Source organism: Neophocaena asiaeorientalis, unplaced genomic scaffold (assembly GCF_003031525.2).
Source record: "Neophocaena asiaeorientalis asiaeorientalis breed wild unplaced genomic scaffold, Neophocaena_asiaeorientalis_V1.1 scaffold258, whole genome shotgun sequence".
NCBI lineage: Eukaryota > Metazoa > Chordata > Mammalia > Artiodactyla > Phocoenidae > Neophocaena > Neophocaena asiaeorientalis.
The window spans coordinates 4464642-4490750 of NW_020172591.1; the positions used below are offsets into that span (position 1 = coordinate 4464642).

At 33.9% G+C, this 26109-nt stretch overlaps 1 protein-coding gene across 6 annotated transcripts in view; it reads left to right on the forward strand.

Moving 5' to 3' along the window:
- Nucleotides 1–26109, forward strand: part of CREB1 (cAMP responsive element binding protein 1) — a 55922-nt gene that overhangs the window by 17599 nt on the left and 12214 nt on the right. For 2 of the 6 annotated variants that reach the window (XR_003002325.1, XM_024738292.1), the window contains exons 2-8: nucleotides 330–451; nucleotides 6337–6483; nucleotides 7194–7235; nucleotides 13734–13834; nucleotides 17939–18081; nucleotides 22085–22267; nucleotides 24170–24320. Coding sequence is in view for 5 of the 6 variants with exons in the window: in XM_024738292.1 (XP_024594060.1) it covers nucleotides 338–451; nucleotides 6337–6483; nucleotides 7194–7235; nucleotides 13734–13834; nucleotides 17939–18081; nucleotides 22085–22267; nucleotides 24170–24320 (881 nt within the window). In the remaining variant the exon portion in view is untranslated. Of the gene's footprint in view, nucleotides 1–329; nucleotides 452–6336; nucleotides 6484–7193; nucleotides 7236–13733; nucleotides 13835–13896; nucleotides 14127–17938; nucleotides 18082–22084; nucleotides 22268–22438; nucleotides 22518–23269; nucleotides 23333–24169; nucleotides 24321–26109 lie in introns of those variants that run through there. The other 4 variants (XM_024738294.1, XM_024738295.1, XM_024738296.1 and 1 more) reach the window with 4 other exon arrangements.

Sequence of the window (26109 nt, forward strand, 5' to 3'; positions counted from 1 at the left end):
TAATTATGCTGCTGCCCTTCCTCCCCTTGTTAGTTGGGAAGATTCATGGAAGAGAGGACTCCCGTCTTCTATAATAGATGGAGTAATATCCCATTGGGAAGAAATGGCAAAGGAAAAAGTTCTTTCTTTTTTGAAAAGACTAGAACTTTTTAGCTCAGCATAATTGGACAAGTCTGACAATAATTCAACTATATTATAGTTTAACTAGATTTCTGAGTGCATCTGCTAACCTAACCACCACATACTTATTTACAACTTGAAAATTGCCTTTAAAACCACAAAAGCACAAAGCACTGTAGTGCTTGTAACACTCTTCCATATTATTGTAGGTAACTAAATGACCATGGAATCTGGAGCAGAGAACCAGCAGAGTGGAGATGCAGCTGTAACAGAAGCTGAAAGCCAGCAAATGACAGTTCAAGCCCAGCCACAGATTGCCACATTAGCCCAGGTATAAAATACATGGAGAGATTCCAAGTTGTCTCTTCTAAGAGGAATATGTTTTAAACAAGAGAACTTAGTTTTTATTACAGAGATATACATAAAACGAGCAGAAACATTCTTAGAATATCAAAATTCCTATTAGTATTAGCCTAATTTTAGAAATGATAGTATTGATTCAGTAACATAATAGAAAAATGTATTGTTAAACACTAACACACTATTTGTAGTGACATGATTCAGAAATAATTACATTTAAACTGATGGGTAGATTGTCTCTTAAAGGAAGAAAACCTAGTATGATAACTGCTTTTTTCATGTCATACAGATTTATTTGGGAGCATGGGAATGCAGATAATCTGAAAGGCTAAATTTACATATGCTTAAACTAAAAAATAGGATAAGCAAATAAATTGACACACAAGTAAATTTCAAGGATGATAGTTTTTGTCCCTGTATATTTTAAATATGATTCATGATTCTTTCATTTTGTCTTTGTCTTAAGCATTCTAAGGTTATATTCTCATTTTTGTTCTTGTGTATTTTTTCTCAGATGTTTTATTTTATTAATAATTGTTGGCATATATATGAGTGAGAAAGGTGGTTAATATAAAAACCAAGTAGCAAACAATAACCTGCTAGGTAAGAAAATGTGACATTGCCTCTTTCAGATGAAAGCTCCCAAAAGAAAATAATCCTAGCCAAGGCTCTGGTATGTTGAGCTTCAGCTTCACAAAGAGTTTAAAAGCTCTCAGAGGAGTCATGAGCAACAGTGGGTCTTGGGATATAGAGGGCTAGCCACAGGTGGTTACCACACTGAGCTAAAATATGGGCCAAATACTAGACCTCCAGCAGGAATGTAGTCAGAAGCGGTGGGCTGCTTTGTGTTTTCTCCTAAGATCACCTGGACCCACCTCCAGCCCTCAGGTGTAAGGCAAACAATACATTTAGGGATGAAGTAAAAGTACTCAAGATGAAGCAGGTGTGGGAACGAAGGTAAGAGCATCAGGACTTCATTAGCACATGGTCAAGGCAAATGTGCACAGATAAGAATATGGGTTCATCCAAACATTCAGCCCTGTGGTAAAAAGAAGATACAATACCAGCAGGGATCTTGGTGGTGACAACCTTCAACATATCTATCTCTTGGGACATCATTTTCTGTCTGGTTGTCCTCCACGTCCACTAAATAATGTCATCCTGGAAATTCCTTTCTTCCTACTGTCTTTCTCTTGTGGAGTTTTTGTTTCCAGTGGTCCCTTGAGCAAGTTTGACTGGGTAAAGAAATCATTTTTCTTTCAAATTTTGAAGGCATTGATCCACAGTCAACTTCTAGTGTTGCTGTTTGAAAAGACTAAATCCATTTCTTACTTTGTATCTCTGTTATCTTGTAAAAATCTCTCTGTTAGCATTGCTTCACTATTTCATCATCAAGGCCTTGGTTTGTATCAGTTTTCATCCATTGTGCAGTTGTATTCAGTGGGCTTTTTTTTTTTTTAGTGGAATCTCAGGTCTTCAATTCTGGGCAGTTTATTTGGTTGATGATTTTTTTTTCTTTCTCCTTTCTCTCTGGGATTCTTGTGATCCAGATATTTTACCTATAGGACTGTTTCTCTGATTTTCTCATCTTTTCTCTTCTGTTTTCTGTCTCTGTCTTTCTGGGAGATTTTCTCAACTTCACATTTCAACCCATCTGTCAGATTTTTTAAATTTCTGCTGTCATGTTTCCAAGAGTTCCCTTTGTTTCTGAATAGTCCTTTTGTGTTTTAATAGCATCCTCTTTATGTTTCACAAAGGCAGTATTTTCTCTTACCTCTAAGTTTTAAGTTTTCTTTCCACATAGATTTTCTTCTATGTACCTTTTCTCCCTTCTATCTGTTTTGGTCACCATCTTTCCTATCAGAAGATTTCCTTGAGTATTTCATAACTCGAGGTTTTCTGCCTACATTTAAAAGTAGGGAACCAAAAACCTGTATTGGAAGTTTTGTGGCTCTTTTTGGGGCCTAACATCTGAGTTGTAGGCTTCACGGTAGGATGATTGTGGCATCCCACTGTCATTATCTCTTTTTTTTTTTTTTTTTTTACATCTTTATTGTGTCATTATGTCTTAAGTCTTTCTTCTCCCTTTAGTGTTGGTCACGTTTGCAGAGAAAAGCTTTACTAATCTTCTGCTTATAGGTAAAGACCTTTGAGCCAGACGAGGGAAGAGGACTGGGACTTAGTACCAACCTCAGCAGTGCCTGGTGTTAGGCAGTCAAGAAACCTTCTATCCAGAAAATAAACCTCCATTTTTCTGTCAGCATAGGGTATAGATTAGTTATTCTTCCACAGAGAGTTGAAGAGGGGATCCAATTGCTTTTCAAACGATCACCCTTCCTTATTTTCAGCCTTTCCTTTCACTCTGCCTTCTGGGGTGCCTTAGATCCTGAGCCTCTTAAGGACTTTGTGGCAGAAATCAGTCTGTCCCTGCCTCCGCCTCATGAGTTGGCCTTCTGAGGTTTTCCAAGTTCATTACCAGTCATCCATTTCCACCCTCCAAAACTCTTACTGTTATCTCCTTCCCATTCTTCTCTGCTGGTGTGATTATGCCTATAAAAACAAAATCAGTGTTATGAAGCTTAATTGGAAATTGAAGAAAGAACAAAATTATATGCACATGTTCAATTTGCATATAATCACTGATAAGTGGAATGACATGATATTTGAGTTTTAGGAAAGCTAGTGTCTGTTCCCATTTATATTTTTTGTTGTTGTTCTTTTTAATACCTAATTACAGAGGTTTTTTTACTTGCTCATCCAAGTTCTTAACACATATATTATACATTTTTGACATTATTTCTCTCAATTCTGATGCCAGTTATTTTTTGGTTGTCAGTCTTTAATACTAGAAATATATAATAAAATTGTCAAGTCCAAGACCATTCGTGATTTGATCAATGAACAGTAAAAACACAAATTCAGCCTAACTAGTAAAGGGAGAAAGTCGATCTAAAACAATAATGAAATACCTTATTTTACTTTTAGAATTTACAGAGATTTTTTTTTTAAGTGGAAAAAAAAAACAATATTGGTTTTGAGTATGGGAATGTTAATTTTTATGGATGGTTTTAAGTAAAGAGTTGGGTAAAAGGATGATCGTTGCAATTTTGTTGTAAAATAACTTTCTTGTAATAGGCAAATTTGAAAACCTAAATATTCAATAATAATTTTTTGTATATTCAGTAATTTAATATTTAATAATATTAAGTTAATGATTTCATTATTGTTTAATTAATTATTACTAATAATTTAATTCCAATAATTTGTTGGGATTTATTAAACAGATTATGTAATTTTTACCATTATACCATTCTTTACCATTAAAGAATACTATTAATGGTATGAAGAGATACTTAGAATGGATTTGAAAGATAAAGTAGATTCTGTGATAGTGTTATGAAAATTGAGTGTATATATGCATCTTTAAAAACATCTATATCTACAGCAGAAATATTAAGTGATTAGCTCCGAGTGGTAGGGATATAAGCAATTTTTTCTTTTTTGGTGTATCTGTATTTTATAAACTTACAATGAGAGTAGCCATTATGTAGAATAATTAGGGTAGAAAAGGGATTATTTGTTGAGTGAGTTTGTTATGTTTACCCTAGAGAATACTCAGAGAAGAGGACGTACTAATTGCTTCAAATATTAGAAGAGCTTTCCATTGAGATGGGATACTCTAAATTATGGTTTTGGTTCTCAAACTATGGCGTAGGCGAAAGTGTCCTTGGGTTCATCAGAGATTCTGACTTTATAAACAGGCACCCTATATAACTCTAATGGCGGTCGTCCATGGACCACATTTTGAAAACAAGGTAAAACTAAGATGTATAGTAGCCAGAAAAACGATTGATAAGGAAGGCCTTCCTAACTGTCCAAAGGAGAAGCTCATGGTTTTAGCCTCTACCTTCAGTAGGTATCTCCCCCAAGCTTCATAGTCAAATATTTAACTGCCTGCTAAACATCTCTACAAATTCAGATATCATATCAGTTCCATCATCTTCCACCACTGCCCCAACCACCCATAAGCTTCTTCTTGTGTTCTCTCTCTTTATGGCATAGTCTACTAATTCTCACCCAAACATGAAATATGTGGGTCGTCTTTGATTTCTGTCTCACCTCCTTCAATCAGTCATTCATAAAGCCCTTTCTGGTTTGCCTCCTGAATTTTCATTAAATCACTTCTCTCATTCCCATCCCTACCACAACTCATGCCTAATTTCTGGCCTTTATCATCTCACCCTTACTACTATATATAGACTTTCTCAGTTGGTCTCACCTCCACTATTTTCTTCCTCTGAGATAAGTGTCTTTCACACTGCCACTAAATTAAAGTGATCTATCTGAAATGCAAGCCTCACCATGATATTCAGGAGTTCAAAAGCCCTTCAGTGCTTTTCCCAGTCTCACGGTAAAATGCAAGTTCTTTAATGTAACATATGTAAGATTTTTCATGACTAGCCCATCTGGCCTCTGCCTACCTCTTATTCCATCTTTCCACACTTCCTACATCATATAGTAACACACTTGTGTGCTCCAGTAGTACTGGCTGCTGGTCATCCCTCTTTGCCATTTACAGACACTGCTGTTTCTCTTTGCTTTTGCCATTGCTACCCTCTGCCTGGAATTCTGTGCCTCCCCCCTGCAAATCATAATAACGTGCCTTACTTGTATTCTTTATTTCAAATTCACATGCTTCCCTGGTAGCCTCCCCTCCTCTTGGGTGGGGCGGGGTAGCTTTCCTCAGCGTGTCCATTCTTCCCTTTGCAAACCTCATTACTTCACTGAATTATATTTATTTGTGTTCTTTTCCCATTCCTTCACACCCATGCCTTAATAATTTCGTTTAGGGCAGGGACCTATGTCTTTCTCATTTCTGTAGTTTCAGTTTTAACATTGTTTCTGACACACATATCCGCAATAACTGTTTACCAAATGAACAAATAAAATTGCTACCCCCAAACGCATTCAAGCACAGGAACAGTAAATACCATCTGATAGACATGTATGACTTAAGAACCCTTCTAACATGGGTAGTGAGTCATTAAATTTGCCGCCTCTGTGCCTCAGGAGAAAACTGATTTCTCATATTCTTTCAGTTCTGCTCCCTTATTTCTTCAAGAGGAAAATAAATCCTTGAAATATCAATTATTATCAGTTCAGTGGGTGGGGTGAGGATAGAAATTTTCAGTTTATAATATCTATTAACACTTTCTCATTAATGAAAGGCATACTTGTAATTAGTTTACAAGAGATAAATATGCTGTATACTGTAAGATACGTATTTGTTCTAGATTTAGTAGCTAAGTTTTGCCCAAGTTTGGGAACAGTTATGTTTTAGAACATGGGTTATTTAACACATGATATTCTGAAGACTTATGTTTCTTCAAAGCTAGCATATCTCTTGACCTTGGGTAAGTGACTTAATCTCTTTGAGCACTTCATATTTCTGTCTCTGAAATGGAGATAACCCTTATTCTAACCAGTCTGATTTCTTCGAAGGGCAAAATGAGAAACTGAATATGAAAGCAGGTGGGAAAATGTAAGGCACTATACAAATAAAGTGGTATTTAGTGTTCAAAGGAAGTCTGTGTTATATATTTTGATGTTACATTAAAATAGTTTTTTGGTTTTTGTCATTTGGGAGGAGTTTAAAAGTAGGGGGCATGGGAAGCATTTGTAGTCTTTCTTCAAAAAGAATATTAAGTTTAATGATTAGTTTCTTTCACACCAATGGAATACTTAACCTAGCAGGAGGGTCATCCTTTTGCTGCCAAAGAGTTGTTTCTTACTAAACATGAGTACTCCCCAGGAGGTATCTGTGATGGTAATTTTTTTCCATGTTCAACACCATAGGTATCTATGCCAGCAGCTCATGCAACATCATCTGCTCCCACCGTAACTTTAGTACAGCTACCCAATGGGCAGACAGTTCAAGTCCATGGAGTTATTCAGGCGGCCCAGCCATCAGTTATTCAGTCTCCACAAGTCCAGACAGTTCAGGTATGTGCATAAAAAGTTCTGCATCTACTTTCATAACTGTTGTTTATAGCCATATCTCTCTCCTTTCATTATGAAAATAGGAACATATCTAGTTCAGAGTTTATTTTACTTTACAGTAATTATGGAATATGCTGCATCTGTATAGTCACCTTAAGTATAGGAACATATACACACAAGAACAGACATATAAGAAAAAACTTAAACTAAAAAAGGAAAAGAATTGAATGGGAAAAATCATAAAGTATATGGGATAAAGTGGAAATGTTGGGAGAGACTATAAGGCTGATGTACCTCAGTTAGGGAAAATTAAGATACAAAAATAATAACTTTGTAATTATTTTCTAAACATGCAATTGGAAAAAATCCTTGTCAAAAAGTAATAACCTTACCTAAGATATTATTTGAATGTAGAGAAAACCAGCTATGTTTAGGATTCTAAGTTAGAGTATATAACTTTGAAATGATATATTCAGAAAGTGCACTTGAAGAATCAGGGATTTTTTCCATGCATGTTATCTTATTCTTTGGAAAGATTGTTCCTTTGGTTTGGATCCAAAGGGAATAAAGGTGTGTAAACCTCTACTTAACTGTAGGGAACCTAGGGCAGTATACATCTTTTCGATGAGCTTATTGGGGAAAAAAAAAGACTTGAACGTTCATTCAAGTAGGCCATAACCCCAGCCTCCCATTTCATATTTTTTGCTTCACAGTCTTCCTGTAAGGACTTAAAAAGACTTATCTCCGGAACTCAGGTGAGTCCTAGGTCCTAGATTTGGAGAGAACTATTTTTAGAAAGGAAGGTGAGAAATTGTTCTTTATATCTTTGTCCCTCTCTATGAACATAGAACTCAAGGTTTGAATAAAAATCTTAAGAGATCTTCTAGGTCTAGGCCAAACTTGTTACCTACCCAGCCCTTAAGTCTGTTGCTTAATTTCCCTATATAATATCCTTCTCTCCTCCTGCAAATGGCAGTCCAGCTTTACTTGAACACTTTCAGAGAAAGGATGCTCTATCTCCAGAGGTAACTGATTTATAATTGGGGGTAATTGCTAAAATATTCTTCCCTGTGGTGAACCAGAATATCTTTCTAAAACTTTTACCTAGTGGTCCCAATTCTATTCTCAGAAACTAGTTAAGCAAATTTAACTCCTTTTTCTATTGGGCTGCTTCCTTTTCCCCATCTTCCACATCCTTCCCATTTAAAAAAAATGTCCAGACTAAGTAAATGCCTGTTTTTCTTCAGCCATTTATATATGACATAGCTTTGATTCCTCTTCACCATCCTTGTTGTCTTCTTGTGGGTGAGAACTGTTGCGTTTTCCTTGAGTTTAGTAGCCAGATTGATTGATACTTGGAGAGGGGAGAAGTCCCTCCTTTGTCCTAGAAGCATTCTGTCAGTGTCATCAAAGGATATACCAGATTTTGTCAGCCATATCATACTATTGAGTCATTGAGCCACTGTTAACCCACCTCTGCTTCATTCTGTCCCTGTGCCTTTGGTTTGCTTGGACATTTAAGGCAGGGCGGTGTGGGGGGGTGGAGAAAAAAGAAAGAATATTTTGATATAAAATCATCAAGTTCTGTGCATTTCCATACTGAAAGATATTGGGAATGGAATTTGTTGTTACTGAGTAGGAGACAGTATAGTCCAGGTAAAGACTGAAGAATTTGATTTTTCTATGGAACCACACTGACTGAACAATAGTCTCCTATCCTGTGCCTCAGTTTTTATTTCATTGAATGCTTCCTAACTGTTCTTCATACTATGTATGCCATTACTAATTCCCTACTCTTATCTTCCTCTTGATAATAGTGGAAAGAACCTGACCTGCTAGTCAGGAGACCTAGATTCCAGACCCCACATTAACCTTTACTTTTTCTTTTTCACTTACAGTGGGAGATCTTTCTATAAAGAACACACAAAAATTATCACAAAATTTGCTAAGATTACAAGCATTGGTTTTAATATATGATGCCTAATTGTTGCTTATATTCTTAATTTTAATCTTTACTTTGTGGTAAGAGTAATAATAATAATTTGGACCTAGGATTATATGACTATTAAATTTATAGAAATGTGTATTCATCTTTTCAAAAATAGATTTTTCCATCAAAGTGAGCTGTGCTTATAATTAAAAGCCTGAATTCTACGAACAGAAACATAAACAGTATTTTTTTCTTTAAAGGCCCTAAACCGTGGAGAAGCTATTAAACTTTAATGGTAATGTCAGCTGGTTAACAGTGATTAGCATTAATAAGTAGGAAGTGGTTTATAGCAGAAGAAGTGATCAAACAAGGAGAGAGGTGATTCCTCAAACTTCTCGATGGGAGAATATTAGTATTCTAGAACAGCATTTCCAAAATATACAAGGTACATTTCTCTTGATGTGAGAATAAGACTTCTGTTTATCTTTTTTCATCTCAGAGTTAGAAACTAAACTGTACTAATATTTCATGTATGGCTTGACATTGGTGCCCTAACATTATCCTTATGTATATATGTACATCAAATCTCACAGATTATGTAAGAATTCCCACAAAAATAATGGGAGTTACACAAATGTATAGAAGTTAACAGTGGCATCCTCACTTGTTAGTTTTGGATGCATTTTTAATACATTCATTTCCTCAGTAAATTTTTATTGGTCACATGCTATGTGCCAGTCACTGTTCTAGGTGATATGAAAGACAGCAGTGAACAAATAATACTTCTCTATTCTCATGAAGATCACATTTGAGTGAAGAGAGACAATGAAAAAATAAAATGTGTCAGGTGAGGATTAAGTGCTGGGAAGATGATTAAAGCAGGAGAAAGGGATAGAGAATGATGTGGAGGGAAGGGTGCTTTTTTTAGGTAGGGTGGTCAGGGAACACGATGAGCAGTGAAACTATAAACTAGTGAAGGAGGCTAAGCCATACAAATAATGAAAGCAAGTCCAAAGGCTCAGAAATGAGAGTATGCTTTATGTACCAAAGAATAGCAAGAAGTGGCCTGAATAGAGTGAGCAAGAGGGATAGCGGTTGGAGATGAACTTTCTGATACAGTCTTTACAGTACTTCATGATGTGATGGGAACAACAATAAAAATCTTTTGTGCAAGATAGAGATTCAGTGATTATCATATAGCAAAGTACTTGAGTTGCTTAACATAAGGATGAGTTTACTTGTTTGCTTTTTACATAAGAGAAGTATTCCAAAGTTTCCGATCTTTTTAACAATGGCAAGCAAGGGATGACTTGCAAGGGATATGTTACCTAACAGATATTTTTGAAAGAAACAAATTCCTTTCAACTGTCCTTTCTGAGAGAAAGTGGCATTTTAACAATGCATGAGAGAATAACTGCATTTTGAAAGAAACTTGTGCTGTGGACAGAGTATTTTGAATATAGAAGTTTGGAGATGTTCCCATACTTTTTTTTTTTTTTTTACCTGCAAACTGTAAATTTGTCACCTAAAAACTCAAATCTATATACTTTCAAAACTGGAAATAGTTTCTAAACTATTCAGAAGTCTTCTAGAGTTTCAGTAGGTGTTGAACTTACTTGTTAAAATACAAAACCTTTTATTAGCATATAATAACTGACCAAGAGCCAGGGAGATGAAAATACACTAGTAAATCTCATCAGAAGTTTGTGTAATTGACAGATGAAAATGAAAAATGATTGTTTTAAACAATGGCAGATGTTAAATCACATTTCAGAAAGTCCAAGCTTAGAATCAGATTTTTGAGTCACTGTTATAAAATACTAAATGATTTTTAATTAATCATATTAAAGCACATCATTCTCGTTGTTATGAAATATTAAATGATTTATCTTTAAGAAATTAACAGATGTATTTTAATATTTATACTTATCCTAACTCTTTAAAAATTAATGTTTTATGATATAGATAAAACTTGTAAGTAAATATATATGCTTATATAAAATTTTCTTATAATTAGTTTATAATCTTATAATTAATTTATAAGGGAGATCTGCAGATCAGAAGAGTTTGGAGATTATTGCTCTAGACTTTTATTAAACTTCTTGATCCAGTGAGTAAAAAACTGTACCTAAACCTGAGTCTGAACTCTACCCAAGAAAAGTGCTTAACTTTCCAGGGTACCATGTATAGTTTGAGAAAACATCTAATACAACCATTTTTAAAATTTTGTTCTAGTCACTGTATATTTTATTTTGAAATTTCAAATAGCATCAGAATAGGACTTTTTCCCCCCCTTATAAACAGAATATATGGGTTTTTAACAAACTAAGAGAAAATAGAGAAATATAGATGTAAAACGTTACATGTACAGGTGGTGGTTTGGCTTTTTGAAAATTTCTTAACATATAAGTGGCCATGGTTAAAGACCTATTTAAGGAGCTCAGGAAGGGGTTAATAAGAGGTGACAGGAGGTGAGGACCAGAGGAAGGGTATCTATCGTTGAAATGTGATGGTAGACTATGATACTTAAAATTGGGATATAATTTTTCATGTGGGTATTTTTTTTTTTTATCCCCTGCATTGGCAGGCAGATTCTCAACCACTGCGCCACCAGGGAAACCCCTCATGTGGGTATTTTTAATAACCTATTACATATATATTAAACTATTATTTATTATCAAAGGATTTTTGGCATGATTTTTAATGGTCTTAGAAATGTGGGTTCAGTGGTTTTGGGATTTTCTTGTTTTTTCATTTGTTTTTGGGTGTGTGGGGTTGGGTTTTTTTTGCTTTTTGGTAGATAGACCATAAGAGTTGACTTCCTAATTCTAAGTTCTCTCTGGATAGTATTCCCCCAAAGAGGAAATGTTACATTCATTATGTAGTACTGAATAGTTCTGAATTCCCTTTACATTTAACAAGTTGCAGTATATATCACTTATATGTGGAATCTTAAAAATACAAGAAACTAGTGAATATAACAAAAAAGAAAAAGACAGATACAGAGAACAAACTAGTGGTTACCTGCGGGGAGGGGCAATGTAGGAGTAGGGGACTAAGAGGTACAAACTATTATGTATAAAATAAGCTACAAGAATACATTGTACAACACAGGGAATATAGCCAATATTTTTTTTGCCAATATTTTATAATAACTGTTAAGTGGAATATAGCCTTTAAAAATTGCGACTCACTGTACTGTACACCTGTAATTTATATAATATTGTACAACAATCATACTTCAATTTTTTTTTAAGTTGCAGTCACGACAGAGTGATAAGTTAATTCCTTTTGTATGAATTGACAAATTCTTTCAGATGAGAGGAGTGGGGGCTTTTTGTTTTACTGGGAGCAATAGATCCATTGAGTTTGGGGGAAAAATTAAGGGCCATATATTTAATAAGCAATGATAATTTATTTCATTTCAAAATTGTCCTATGGGTGGTTTATGTAGCGTGCTTTAAAATTGTTGTTTTAATGACTTTCAACTTGGGAAAGTGTGCCTAAGTCATTATGTATCCTTAAAAGAAGGTTGTAAGAATGAGGGTTAAACAAAAAAAGGCAGAAAGAACAATAGAGAAACTAAGGTTCTGAGAAGCATTAATGAGGGTAAACACTTGTCAGGATACTATCCACTTTGAGTTCAGTCTTCTTGTTATTCCTTGAAATTCTGACTCTCTGCTAAGGCTGTTTCACAACTCATCACTCTACATCTGTGAGAAAGTTTGTGCAGAGACTATGCTGAGTGGGCTAGTTAACAGCAGCTACAGATGAGTAGGAAATTGTTCTGGGTGCTCCTTTGGCAGTAACTATAGCATTATTACTCTATAGAGAATCACAGACTAAATTCAGCCTTGTCCATCTTTTTATCAGTCATTTCTGGATTCATTCAGTGTTACCTGTTAATTTTTAGGTCTATAAGACTGTACCGTTTATACTTTAAAGTGTTTGGAGGGGCACATACATTACTTTATTATAGACATATTTTGTAAAGCATTACTAGATTTAGCAAATTTCATTTTAAAGTGAGCGTCTATCACAAAGCTCTGTGAAAATGAGTACCTGCTGTCCAGAACCCTTAGGCTCAGACCACATACTTGATTTCTCAAGTTCCTCTAAATATGTTCATTCTTATTGCCATTGCCATAAATTTTGTTCAGGGAGCTAACCTACACAGACCCTTTTGCCTTGGCTAAATCTAATTCTCACTCTTCCAGCATGATGCTCACCTAGTTCAGGAAAGAGCAGGAGGCTCCTGCTGATTAGACTAGAGAAACTTGGCAGTATAAATTTGACAGACAAGCTTGCCTAGATGAGTGAACTTCTAGTCTAAAAATGGTCTAAAGACGTTCCTGGGTTGCTGCTTCTGACAAAACTGGTTTGAGATTGGAACCAACAGGATTTTGATGCTGGTAAGGATGTCTAGAATTGAGATGTCAAGTGTGACAGTGACTCCACTACTTCGTAGCTTTGTGACTTGGGTGAGTTACTTAAACTCTTTGTGCCTCAGTTCTTCCATCTGTAAAGTGGACATAATAATTGTACTTACCTAGCACGTAAAGTTCCTGTAAGTATTAGTGAGTACTAAGTAATGTAATATATGTATATGCTTTAGCATAGCACCTGGCACATAGTAAGTTCTCAATAAATGCTAGTTGCTGTTATTATCCCATGTAAAATCTGTATTCAACTTACCTTTATTACTTCTCAATCCAAGGATACTTTCCAGAAATGCACAGTCCTTTACCTTGAAGTTTTGCTTAATGAAAATTGTAGAATGCCAACTTTGAAACGTGTCTATATGTAGCAGAGGACTTCTTCCAAAATTGTTAGGAACAACCATCTGGAACACGGTTGAAGGATCACCGATCTTACTTGTACAATTGTAAATATATTCAAAACTATTTACCCAGTAGTTAAAGGAAAATATTTGTATAGTCACTAGACTTAATGGCCAAATATTTAGTTGTTTATTCTTTCTTTCATGTCAGAAACTTTATTTTACTTGGTAGTTTTGTTCTAACAACTGTAAGAAAACAACTGACAAGTAATATTGATACATTCAGGGTTGATTACAAGAAGTCCTGAAAGAGATTAGGCTGGTTTTGACGAAAAAATTTTAGGTCCTCTGACTTCTGTAGGATGAGTAAAGGGGAGAGGAAAGGGATGGTATGGTTGTCTCCCATAAAAACTGATTTTTTTCCTACCGAATCACATATAAGGTTTATATATGTCCTTTTGTATTTCACTTTTTCTTAAAATTCATAAAAGTTTTGTGAGAACTAAATTTGATTATCAAGATAAAGTTCTTCTTTATTTTCAGATTTCAACTATTGCAGAAAGTGAAGATTCACAGGAGTCAGTGGATAGTGTAACCGATTCCCAAAAACGAAGAGAAATCCTTTCAAGGAGGCCTTCCTACAGGTATGGAAAATTAATAGTTAAATGAACTTACAAGTATAAAAGGTACCCTTATGTAGTTGCAGATGAAGAGATGTCGGAAGGCCAATGAGCTGCTGGATTCAGGACCACACAGAATACTTCTCTTCATCTTGAGTTGCTTCTCTCAAATAAGTAGAACCTTACTGTACAGAATAAGAGCACTTCTTACTCTGAACAGTCCTGGATAAACACTGATATTTTTTTTTTCTTCTGTTTTTGTAGACTTTGCTGGCTGCTGCTTTTCTGTTAAAAAGATTGGAATACATTTGATAAGGTTATAGCATTTTCTAGCTATATGTCAATTCTGAGGCTACACTACCTACTTCACAACACACTTCTTATGCCATGGTACTTAGCATGATAGCTGCTTATTAATTTAATAGTTGTTCAGGATGATGTTTTGCTGATGTTCCCTAATTTTAGGGGCACCTTACTGTAGTTTTGTGTTCAGCTACAAAAGTTGTGTAAATCCATGCCTTGCCTCCAAGATGGACCAAAACTGTTTCTAATACTACGTAGAAATTGGCTCCAAATTAAATATTTCCAGGAAGAGCAATTCTACAAATCTTCATAAGCTTACTTCAGAGTTTAATGAACTTCAAACTTATTCTTCCCTGCTTTAGCCTGAATTATTTCTATTAATATATATTTCTGTTTTTCAAAGGGATGTTGAAATTTTTTTTCCCACTTTCTTGGCTGCTAAGCTAGCCCTTTTCTCTATCCTTACAAATAAATTAAGGACCCTAAATAAATACCTATAAATTGACTTTGAGGTCTTAAGAAATTCTTTGTTACCAAGTATGTGTTACCTTTATTTATACTCATAATTTTTTCAAAATATAGCTAGTTTTATCTTTTAACTTCGAAATGTATTTCATGTTAGTATGTAAGATATTTGATCCTGAAGCAGATTCAACCTGGTACTAAGAAACAAGCTACATGGCTTCTCTATATATAAATTCTAGGCAAATCTTAGCTGTAGACCTTATATGAGTTTTATGTTGAAAAAAAATCTTTTATTTGCCTTTAATTGGCTTATAGTGTATATCCCAGCAAAAATCATTATATAGCACTTCAGTTACGAATCAAATAAAAGATGCCTGAGACCACACATGTGTAGAGAAAGCGTTACTTTTATGAAAGATGATAATACCTTCCCTTATAATCAAACCTCCATAGTGGAGTATACCATTATTTTGCTTTTGGTTTATGAACTCTTGAAACCTAGCCTCTATGTCTTGATTATAACAAGATCTTTAACAAAATTCTTAGGATGTTTTTGTGAAGTTGGAGAAATGGGAATTAAATAATACACACTGGTTTTTATTGGAACAGCCCAGCTTTATAGTGATCAGTTTTTACCCAGAGGAAATCCTTGAAGGGTTCTCACTTGCTCTCATCTGGCTTGCTATTTTTACCAGCAGTTTAGCTGAAAACATAGAGGCCATGCTTATCAGATTTGCAAATGACAGAAACTAAAGGGCTAAGTACCCTAATAGGTGGTAGAATAAGAACCTTGAAAGATCATAGCAGCCAAGGGAAATAGATTGAAACAAATAGGATGAAATGTTGGCGATAACTGTAAAATTTCTGAGCTTGAGTTTAAAATAAAATCAATTATTCAAGTATAGGATTCTGGATTAAGAATTCATCTAAAAAATATAATTATGCTCTTTTAATTATCATTGATTAGATGTGGTTGCCAAAAAAAGCCAATACACTGTAAGGCTACATTGGTTTAAAAAAAAAAAAAAACCTAGTGTCTAGATTAAGGGAGGGAATTAATCCCACTGCTCAGACCACATTTGGAATACACTTTAAGAGAAAGTGAACTTTCTTGAGCGGAGAATGTCCAAGATGGTCTGGAGCAACAATTTGAAAAACTGGAAAAAAAGACTGAGAATGATTGCTGGCTTCGTGCAGAAGAGAAGTAGATTTATTTGTAGGTCTAGAAAAGTAGCTTTTTAACTTTTTTTAAACCACAATAAGGAATATATCTTTACAGTTCTCTCTTTCTTCATTATATATAGGTGTGTATTTACACACACACGTCTATACCTATATATAGGGATCTGAAGCAAAAATTAATACAAAGCAATACTCATCCTTATCATGTGTGATGCTTAGCTGTTTTTTATTTATTGTTTATGTTGGTTGCAACATGCTTAATTGTTTTCATGGCCCACATAGGGGTTATGACTTGAGTTTGAAAAACATTGCTCTAAAGACCAATACTACTCAAAATATGGTCCACAGCCCAGACTGGTAAATCAGCATCTGGTTAGAAATGCAAATTCTCAGGCCCTTACCCCTGAGAATTAGAATTAGAATCTCTAGGGAGGGGACCCAGGAATCTGTCTGTGTTTTAACATGCTCTTCAAGAGCTGCTTTTGTATACTGAAGTTTGAAAAACAAGTGTTCTAGAACAGTGATACCCAAATCATGATGTATTGACCAGCTGTCAGTTTCCAAGCTGTTTAAAATAGTTTTGTGTCTTGTTTGAGAAAACCATCCTTACAGTAAAAATAGAAGTTTATTAAATAGGAACAGGCAGATGTGGAAAAGAATGAGTAAGAAATCTTACAAATGAGAAATACAATCAGGGGAATTATTTTTTTTAAAAAACAACTGTAAGAATATTTACTACAGTACCAATAAAGGTAATTACATACATAAATATATAAAAGCCAGTATTATTGTAGTTTTACTTTGTAACTCCTCTTTTTCTCCCATGATTTGAAAGGCAAATGCATAAAACAATAATTATAAATCTGTTAATGAACACACAAGACATGAAGATGTAATTTGTTACAATAACTACATAAGGGGGAAATTTTTGGTAGACGGTTAAGGCTAAGTTTCAGACTGGTTTGTTAGAAATTTAAGATTTCAAAAATTACTTGGGTTAGTATTTTTTTCCCCTCTTCTGTGATTATGTTATTCATTTGAAATGTGGTAAGATTCATTTTTTTTGTTTGTTTTCCATTTTAGAATTCTTCCGCCATCCTTGTTGATAATTAATTTCTTTCTTTGAATATGTAAAACATTAACATGGTTCCAAAAGTCAGAATTGTACATACACACACACTCAGAAGTGTCCCTCCACCCATCCTTTTTTACTTCTTTCCCACCCACCCCCAGTAGATAACTAATCAAATTGAACTCCATCTAGTTTATCCTTTCTGACTTTTTTTCTTGAGCAGATGAACAGATACACAAATATTTTCTTATTTCACCTTCATTCGTATATAAAAGGTACCATGCTATATCCATTATTTGGATGAGCCATAGTTTATTCAACCATTCTCCTATATGTGAGCATGGAGATTGTTTCTAGTCTTTTGCAGTTGCAGTCGATGCTGCCATGATTAATCCTATGCATATTTATTTTGTACTGTTGGAAGTATATTTTAAGGGTAAATTCCTGGAAGTAAGATTGCTGTGTAAACACATTTGGTTTCCCAAATTCCCTCCATAAGGGTTGTGCCAGTTTTATATTTCTAACAGCAATATACAAGAGCATGTATTTTCTCACAGCTTTGCTAACAGACTGTATTGTTATACTTTTTTTTATTTTTACCAATCTGAGAGTTGCGAAGTTAAAAATCAGGTTTTTGGTCTTTTTTTCCCCTCAGTTTTCAAGAGTTATTTGTATGTTAGGGATATTGAACCTTTATCTGTAATATATGTGAACATTTTCTCCTAGTATGTTTGATCATCTTTGACTTTATTTTTGGTGTTCTTTGCCATAAAAAAGGATTTTTTTCCTGTAGTCAATTTTATTAATCTCTTCTTTAATTGTACCTGGATTTTGAATCATAGTCTTTCTTTATGTTCATTTTAAAGAGAAATGCATCTGTTTTTCCTAGTCCTCGTATGGTTTTGACATGTGCATCCCTGATCCATTTTTAGTTTATTGTTGCAAAATTTATTGTTTATTATTGTAAATTTTGTAACTGTAAAATTTAAAAATTCTCTCTTAAGCACTATCAGCTTTCTGCCAGTTTCCTGATCTTTTCCTCTTCTTTGTATTTAGCCAGTAAATGTTACTTTTGTTTTAATTGATATAGTTCTCTGTTTTTCTAGGAAAATTTTGAATGACTTATCTTCTGATGCACCAGGAGTGCCAAGGATTGAAGAAGAGAAGTCTGAAGAGGAGACTTCAGCACCTGCCATCACCACTGTAACGGTGCCAACTCCGATTTACCAAACTAGCAGTGGACAGTATAGTGAGTAATAGATATTTCTGTTTTGGAAAGTGCGATGAAGAACTAATGGCTGCATTTTCCTTAAAGTAATCTTATAAGCACCAGCTCTTTTCTAAATCTTGGTTGTCATTATATTTCCTTTACTTACATGCAAAGTTTTGTAACAGAAGTATTTTCTTTCCTTCAGGGTTTAGTTAGGATTGCTCAGGTATGTAAGACCTTTAAATGGCCCTTTGTTTTGTGCAGATGCATGGAGAGTCTTACAAGTTTTTCAAACCACTGCTTGAAACTCTGTATCTCAGTCCTCATATAGCATATGATGTTAATAGAAAACATGAGTTTTTCAGATAATCATTCTTTGATTATGTTGAAGGCCAAAAATGGTCTCATTTTTCATCTATTTTAATAATTCATCTTTCTTTCTAAAAGTAGCTTTTTTAAATCATATTGATGTTTCACGGTGGGGTGGAGAGGCTTGTTTGCAGTCTACCAGCACATTTAATTATTATTCCTTTTAAGATAAAAGGTAGTGTAGTGAATTATAATAATGTGAGCATAAGGGCTGCTGAAATTAAGAGGGCACTTTGCTTTTTGTCACACAGAAAGCAAAGATTCCTTTTGCAGAATTATCAAAGTTTCCATTTCTCTGATGTCTCTGACACTTAGGTCTCTCTTCTTATCTTTCACCTAAATCTGTTATAAAGAACTTTTGAGTTCCGCTTTTGTTTGATCAAAGGCATTTGTGTGAATGGTACCTTTTTCCTCTCTTCTCCCAATATCTTTCTGCCTCCCAAAGTGCCTCACACATTGATGTCTTCATTTTGATTTGCTCATTAAATCCAGTGCTACCCATTATATAGTTTTCCTCCCTGTCTTCCTTAATTACAAATTAAATGTACACATTGAAACTCTTGCTGCATTGGTTTTCTAATGCCCTGGGGTAGTCTGTGTCAGAAATATGTGTAGAAGTTTGACTCCCAAGTTCATAGTTTTCCATTTACAGCTCAGCCTTGGTTTGTATAACTAATTGCATTGTATAATTAATTGCATGAATTAAAAACAAGTAGCAGACTTTTTAGCTCAACCAAAGCTGAAACTTTTAATAGTAAGTAGAAGGCAGGCATTTCTGACTAAGCTTCTTGTCCATTCTGTAAGCTCATTAGGGTTCACTCATTCTTTTCCTTCTTAAGTTCTTTGTTGGCAGAAATAGATACTATCTATATATGTGTATGTGTGTATTTTTTAGCCTTATATCCAAATAATTTGAGTTATTCAAGGTGTGTGTTCTAAGACCTTGATACGTGAACTTCTTTTTTCTTCAACTTCAGCACGCTTGAGGGATACAGCATACTCCTGTTAGTAACAGATTCACTCACCACAGCAATTCTCACTTGAACTAGAAATAGAAAGCATGCTCTTTAGGAAAGAGGCATATCAAAATCTCAAATAGGGAAGTGAAGTTGAGGGAGGTGAAGCTGAGAAAAATAGATGTTTAATTTGGCAACTGACAGTTGCTAGTTTTAAAGGTTAATACTTTGAGATTTTAAAAGCTTTATACATATCTTTATCCCTTATTCTCTCTGTATGTGCACATATGACCTTGATGGAACTGATTTAACATTATGTTCTTGATTGTCGTTAAGAATCAGTATAACGACCACTTACATATACAATATTTATATGTTTCTTAACTTACAAAAGAAATATATGGTTGTAAAAATTCAAATGGTAGAGGTTTTTAGTGTTAATAAAAAGTAAAAACCCTTTCCATCCCTCCCCATTAGAGTTTGGTATATATCCTTCCATTCTTTTTCATTCTGTTTATACATACATGTGTCATGTATTTTTATACAAGTGAGACCTACATTATTTATATACCATAGACAAATATATGCATATATAGTTATGTATGTAGTTTCTTCTAATAGCTACATTGTGTTTCACTGTAAAATATAACATTTATTTTAAAATCACACACTGATGAATATTTAGGACATTTCTACTGTTTCAAACAATGCTACCTGAACATTCTTTTATATATATAGTATCCTGTCCTGTCAGTGGGGATAGCATCTAAAGAGTGGAATTGTTGAAGCCAAGCCAGCCTACCCAATTACCCTTCCCAGTGGGTACACCAATTTGTACTCCTTCAATAAATTGTTGTTGTTTTTTTTAACTAATACTATTATTAGTTTTGTCCATTACTTGGTTCACAGTCCCTGATAATAAAGTCTTGTTTGAGAGATTTTATTCTTAGTTAGAAAAACATATTTTATTTCACTAACTGAAACTGTTTTCATTGTGGCTCCTCAGAATCTCAGCTGGGTTTGTTTAATTATACTCTTTTCCTTCTTCTAGATTTTGAGGTAGAATCATTATACACACCTAAAGATATGTCAGTTGCTTGATTTCTGTCTTTTTCTTCTTGTTTTAATGAATTTAGTTTTATTGAAAGCTATCTTAAGTCCTTTTGGAATATGAAGTATATAACTAAATATTAAGAGAAAAACAATGTTTGATAGGCTCAGACTTGAGTTATTCAGAGTACTTTCATATATACATGATCTCATTTGATTTTTATAACAATTGTACTTAGTGGCTAGAACCAGATATTTTTATTTTTACAGAAGAGATAACAGATTCAAATAACAGTTTAGTGATGGAACTTGGACTAGAGCCCAGATCTCCTGATTTCTAGTTTCCTTCTTTCCTCCCACCTTGAGTTCATTGGTATGTAGTCAAGAAGAAAGTTGTGTGCATTGAATACAGTGGAATTTGCTTATTAACTCTATTTGAGAAATTGTGGTTTGATTCTGTTAACCTGATTCTTTCAAGTTATCCTGAAGTATTAATCTCAGAATAGTTTTTACATATTCCTTTTTTTCTCCTTGTCTAAGATAAGTAAAATTTATGGGATTAGCTAAAGTGGGTAGATCGTATATGCCAGTATCTTAATTTCCACAAGTATTATTTACTAAACCAAATCACAGCCATTAACTGTTATTATTTCTTGATTGAACAGTAAATAATCCAGTTTTTCATACATAGATGACTCAGGATATTAGTTACCCAGAGCTAGCTGACAGTTGATCAAACTAATTTCCTTCTAACAGACAAAAAGTAACATGCTCAAATCAGACATGTTGACTTAGTTAAAATCCATTATGCAATTTTATATGTAATATTGTGATTTTTAGTCCTTCTCTTTTTGGAAAACTTTTAACAGGGAAAGTATCTTATTAACTTTTTACATGTACTGTAGCATAAAGGTTAATTGAGGTTTTTTATAAAGTGAAATGTCCACTAGTATGAGCCTAAGTTGATTCCTTTGTAACAGATAAATGACAAGTATGATTAATTTGTGAATAATCAACGGATCCTACATGAGAATGCTTGAATAGGTAACTTAGAAATAGCAGTAAAATATTTTTTTCTAAATGATGACCTTGGGCTCTAATTTTAAACTCCACAAGAGGTCTGTGATAATTATGTTCCATAGGACATTTCCGTTGTTCCATTGAGTGGACTTCTGTTACACTTCATGCATTGCTAACCGAGTTAGAGAACAGAATGCACTACTGAACTGCTTTATTAATTATGAATTAAATAATCATTTATTGGGTGCCTACTACATGCCCATATCTGTGCTAATAAGTACATGAACGGAGAGAAGGAAAATATTATGTAGTTAATGCCAGAATAAAGGAAGTTTGGGTCACAGAGTGGTACTTCTTGTGAACCAAGTAACTTCAAGTGGAATTTAACATTTCCTCATTTTTTATTTGTTAACTGACATTACTATAAATTATAATGTTCATAGAGTACGTTTGTATTCTTGAAATTGGATATAGGTTTCCTGAGCAGAAAGTACTTGAGTATACAAAATCCTTCTTGGTGATGTTATTTGCTGTAATAATTTCTCCTAGATTATGCCTTGCAAATTATTCTGCTTTGAATTTAGTGTGTGTATAAGACTTACATGGTATTAATTAAACTTGTAATAATAAAATCCATTGGGTTTTAGTTGCCATTACCCAGGGAGGAGCAATACAGCTGGCTAACAATGGTACCGATGGGGTACAGGGCCTGCAGACATTAACCATGACCAATGCAGCTGCCACTCAGCCGGGTACTACCATCCTACAGTATGCACAGACCACTGATGGACAGCAGATCTTAGTGCCCAGCAACCAAGTTGTTGTTCAAGGTAAGAGAATTCAGAATTCACAGGTGTGGTAAATTCTTTGAAAAGTTAAAATTTTATAGACTCAGAAAAAAGTAAGTATGATACTGCAAAGCACTATTAAAATATAGTTTATTTTTCTTCATTATAGATACTGTTTTCCATGAACTCTTCTTCCATTATTCCAATTGGACCAAAATGTCATGGCATAAAAACAACTATTTTCAGTTTTAAAAATATAACATCTATCTTTATTGGATATAGGAGAAATGAGGTAGGTTAGAGGGAAAGACAATAAAATTAGGAGTTAAAAAAAGATAGATTCTAAATCTAAATATATATAGATTCACTTTGTGACCTTTGTGAGTAAGACCCAGCCTCCCTGGGCCTCATTTTTTTTCATGTGTCAAATGAAAAGTTGTACTAAATCACTGATAAGAGTCTATGGATGTTCAAAATTCTGTTCCTCTGCTTTTAAGTCAAAAGAAATTTACATCTTCATTTCTAAGATCATCATTTTTTATTTCAAAGGATAGCATTATATTCTGAAAAATCTTATACCAGTGTGTAAGTCTCCTGGTCTATGAGCAAAAGTAGTTAAATCCATGGTGAATTATAGAAATAGCTTTTTTCTGTTTTGTTTTAATTTTTTTGTTTTCTTCCTATTTGTTTCAGAAATCTTTATGGATGGGAGTTGACCATTTTTCTTTGAATTCACTTGAATATTTTAAGAATATGATTTATGCCACATTTAAAATTTGCATATTAAGGAAATAATAATAAATCTGTTTCTAAAATATTTTTATTAAAAATATGTTTTGCCTCTGTTAGGTAATGACAGATGTGCCCCTTCACCATGGATGATAAATTTTGAATAATTCTAAAACACCAACTAGAGAGTCATAATTTATTTAAAGGGCCCTAATGTATTTACAGAATATTTTCTGTTACTAAACAAATAATATTTGAAGAAGATAATATTTTGCTTATTAATGGGAGTAAAACAACTTTTCACTTTACATGCAGGTACTCAAAAATTGTAAAGCAGGATGTCAGTGAATTTGAATTCTGAACGTCAGTTTGAAGATGGTAACATGTTTAGTATATAAATCTTTTCCACTCAAACTACACATTTTAATTGATATTAATAACAAATATGGATGATTTTATAAAGAGCTTCAAATTCTCTCAGATAATGTTAGGTTTCTTATTCCTAGGAGGGCATATTATTAAGCTGTTTTTAGAAGCGATTTGACAAATAGAGACTTTTTCTTTTCACAAATAATGGATCATTTAGTTAGAAAAGTAAAACTTCAATTGGTTCAGCCGTTATCATTTACATTAAAACAATGCTTACAAGTAATATAATTGGCATCAAATGGTACACTTTTTCATACTTTGTTTTGTTACAATTAGGAATTTATAATAGTTGACCATTATGCTTTATTTTCTCTTCCATTTTGCTATTTTATGAAAAATCATGGTCGTTTTTATGTCGTGGCAAGAGTCTACTTGAAATTTTTTAATATGAATTTACCAATATCAAAGGAAGACATTGAGGACTATACTCTATCTAGGAAGATCATCCAGGCTGTGCCCCACTTACCTTTTAGACTTAAGGTTGGTAAGCATGTTAACAACAGAATAGAACTACATTCCAATGAAAGATAAATATAAGACCCAGCAGACATAAGTTAAGACCTCTTTCATCCAAGTGACTATACTAATAAATACATTAAATTGGGAATTAATTTCTGAGTAATGTCCCAAAGAGTGCTGATTCTTTCAACATTTTAGTCAGAATCATCTGTTCCTTTTTTTCCTTTTAATCCAAAATATATGTTTAGATTGACGATTGACACGTAGTTTTACCAAGTCACAGAGTGCTTCAGTGTTTTACACCATGCTCACTATTTTTCTTTTCAGCTGCCTCTGGAGATGTACAAACATACCAGATTCGCACAGCACCCACTAGCACCATTGCCCCTGGAGTTGTTATGGCGTCCTCCCCAGCACTTCCTACACAACCTGCTGAAGAAGCAGCACGAAAGAGAGAGGTTCGCCTCATGAAGAACAGGTACATACATTGCATTTACTTATATTGTTGTAGGTCAGGCATATTTTCAGATTCTGCCAGATGTGTGTCTTTAACATCTGCTGACAATAGGATCTTTGCATTGAGATATTTTTCTGGTAAAATTGATGGATCTTGCTAAAACTTCTTTATTTAGCTTCTCATAAGCTGCACTTATGAGATGGCTAATGGGATTATGGGTCCATCTTTGATGATAGAGTAGTTTTCTTTCATTCAGTTTCCCCATGGGAGATTTAATGGACAACTTTGCTATGTTTTCACTATTGCTTCAACCAACTAACTAGGTTATTTAAAAATTGTTTCTTTTCATGAGTAGTATTGTTAAGATTAAGAGTTTCATGTATATATATATTAAAATTAAGTGTTAAGTTTTATTTATATTAAATGTATTTGTAATAGGTAAGTGTATGATGGCCAGTCTAAGTTTTAATGCATATTATCTTTACTCAAAATAATAACAATTTAACACCTAAAGAAAGATTCTTCAAAAATAGATTAATGCCAAGAATATCTTATTATTGACAAAAATCTTAAAATAGAACTAGTCTTCAGCAATGAAAATGCTACATATCAAAAATTTATTAAATGTGGGAAAGTTATTCCCATAAAGTAAATTCATAGCTGTAAATGGCTTTGTCATCAAAAAAACATAATAAAAAATTTTATTTACTTATATTTACCTTAGTATTTTTATTTATTTAGTTTAGGATTTAAATATTTAGCTTAAGATATAGAAATGACCTAAGACAAACCAAAGAAAATGAAAATAAAGATATTAAAAGTTTGAAACAGTGAAAATATTCCACTGCTTTTCACCTCAAGATTCTTCAACTGCTGTGATAAAGTGAAAGAAACATAGAGGTTGAACTTAGAGGATGTGGATTCAAGTCCTAGATCTACCCCTTTTGCTGTGACTTTAGAAGAACATAACCTTCTAAACCTCAGTTTTCTCCTTTGTAAAACAGGATCCCACTACACACCCAGAGGATTGCTCTGGGGGTCAAATATGTGGGTCAAGTAAGATAATTCCTTTGAAAGCACTTTGTAACTGCAGTGCTCTGTTGAAGTGTCTGTTTTTGTGCAATTTCATGTTTCAGCTTAGATCAACCTCTTTCATTCCTAAAATATTCCTAGCTGTTATAGAACGTTGGTGAATTACACCTAAGCAGAAATGGCACCGTTTTTTCCAGATTATTAGGAAAAGAGTTGGAAACAAGCTGAGTAACTTATTTCATTTGTGCTCCATCAATCTGTGATTTTAAGTATTTAAGCTACAATAATAAACAGAAGCATAAAAGCTGTGTTCATATTTAAATGTATTTTAAAATATAAATTAAACTGTGTTTTAAACTTTTTTAATGTTTGTAAGGAAATGTGTAAGTAACCCTTTTGAAAATTAGAAGCAAGTCTGATTAGAAGTCTCAAGTAAAGGCTAGGTTATAAAGTTTAAGACGACAACATTTACTAAAGAAACCAGTTCTCAGCAGACACAACAGAGCAGTCAGGTAAAAAATACATCTCTTGATTATGAAAGCAACAAAGGACTTCAGATTTTGTCTGTGTAGTTTGGCTCTATGGAACAGAAACCTTTCCCCTTACACAGAAATCACTTAAGAAGCAGCTTAATTGTAGTGAGTGAGGAGGCAGCACTACAGCTTCTTGTCTGCTCTGGTGTATAGAAGGCTGCCCATTTATGAAAGCACATTAATTTGACAGGCATACCAAATTCTCCTTTTCCTCTTTGTGCGATTTATGATTCCCGCCCCCCCCC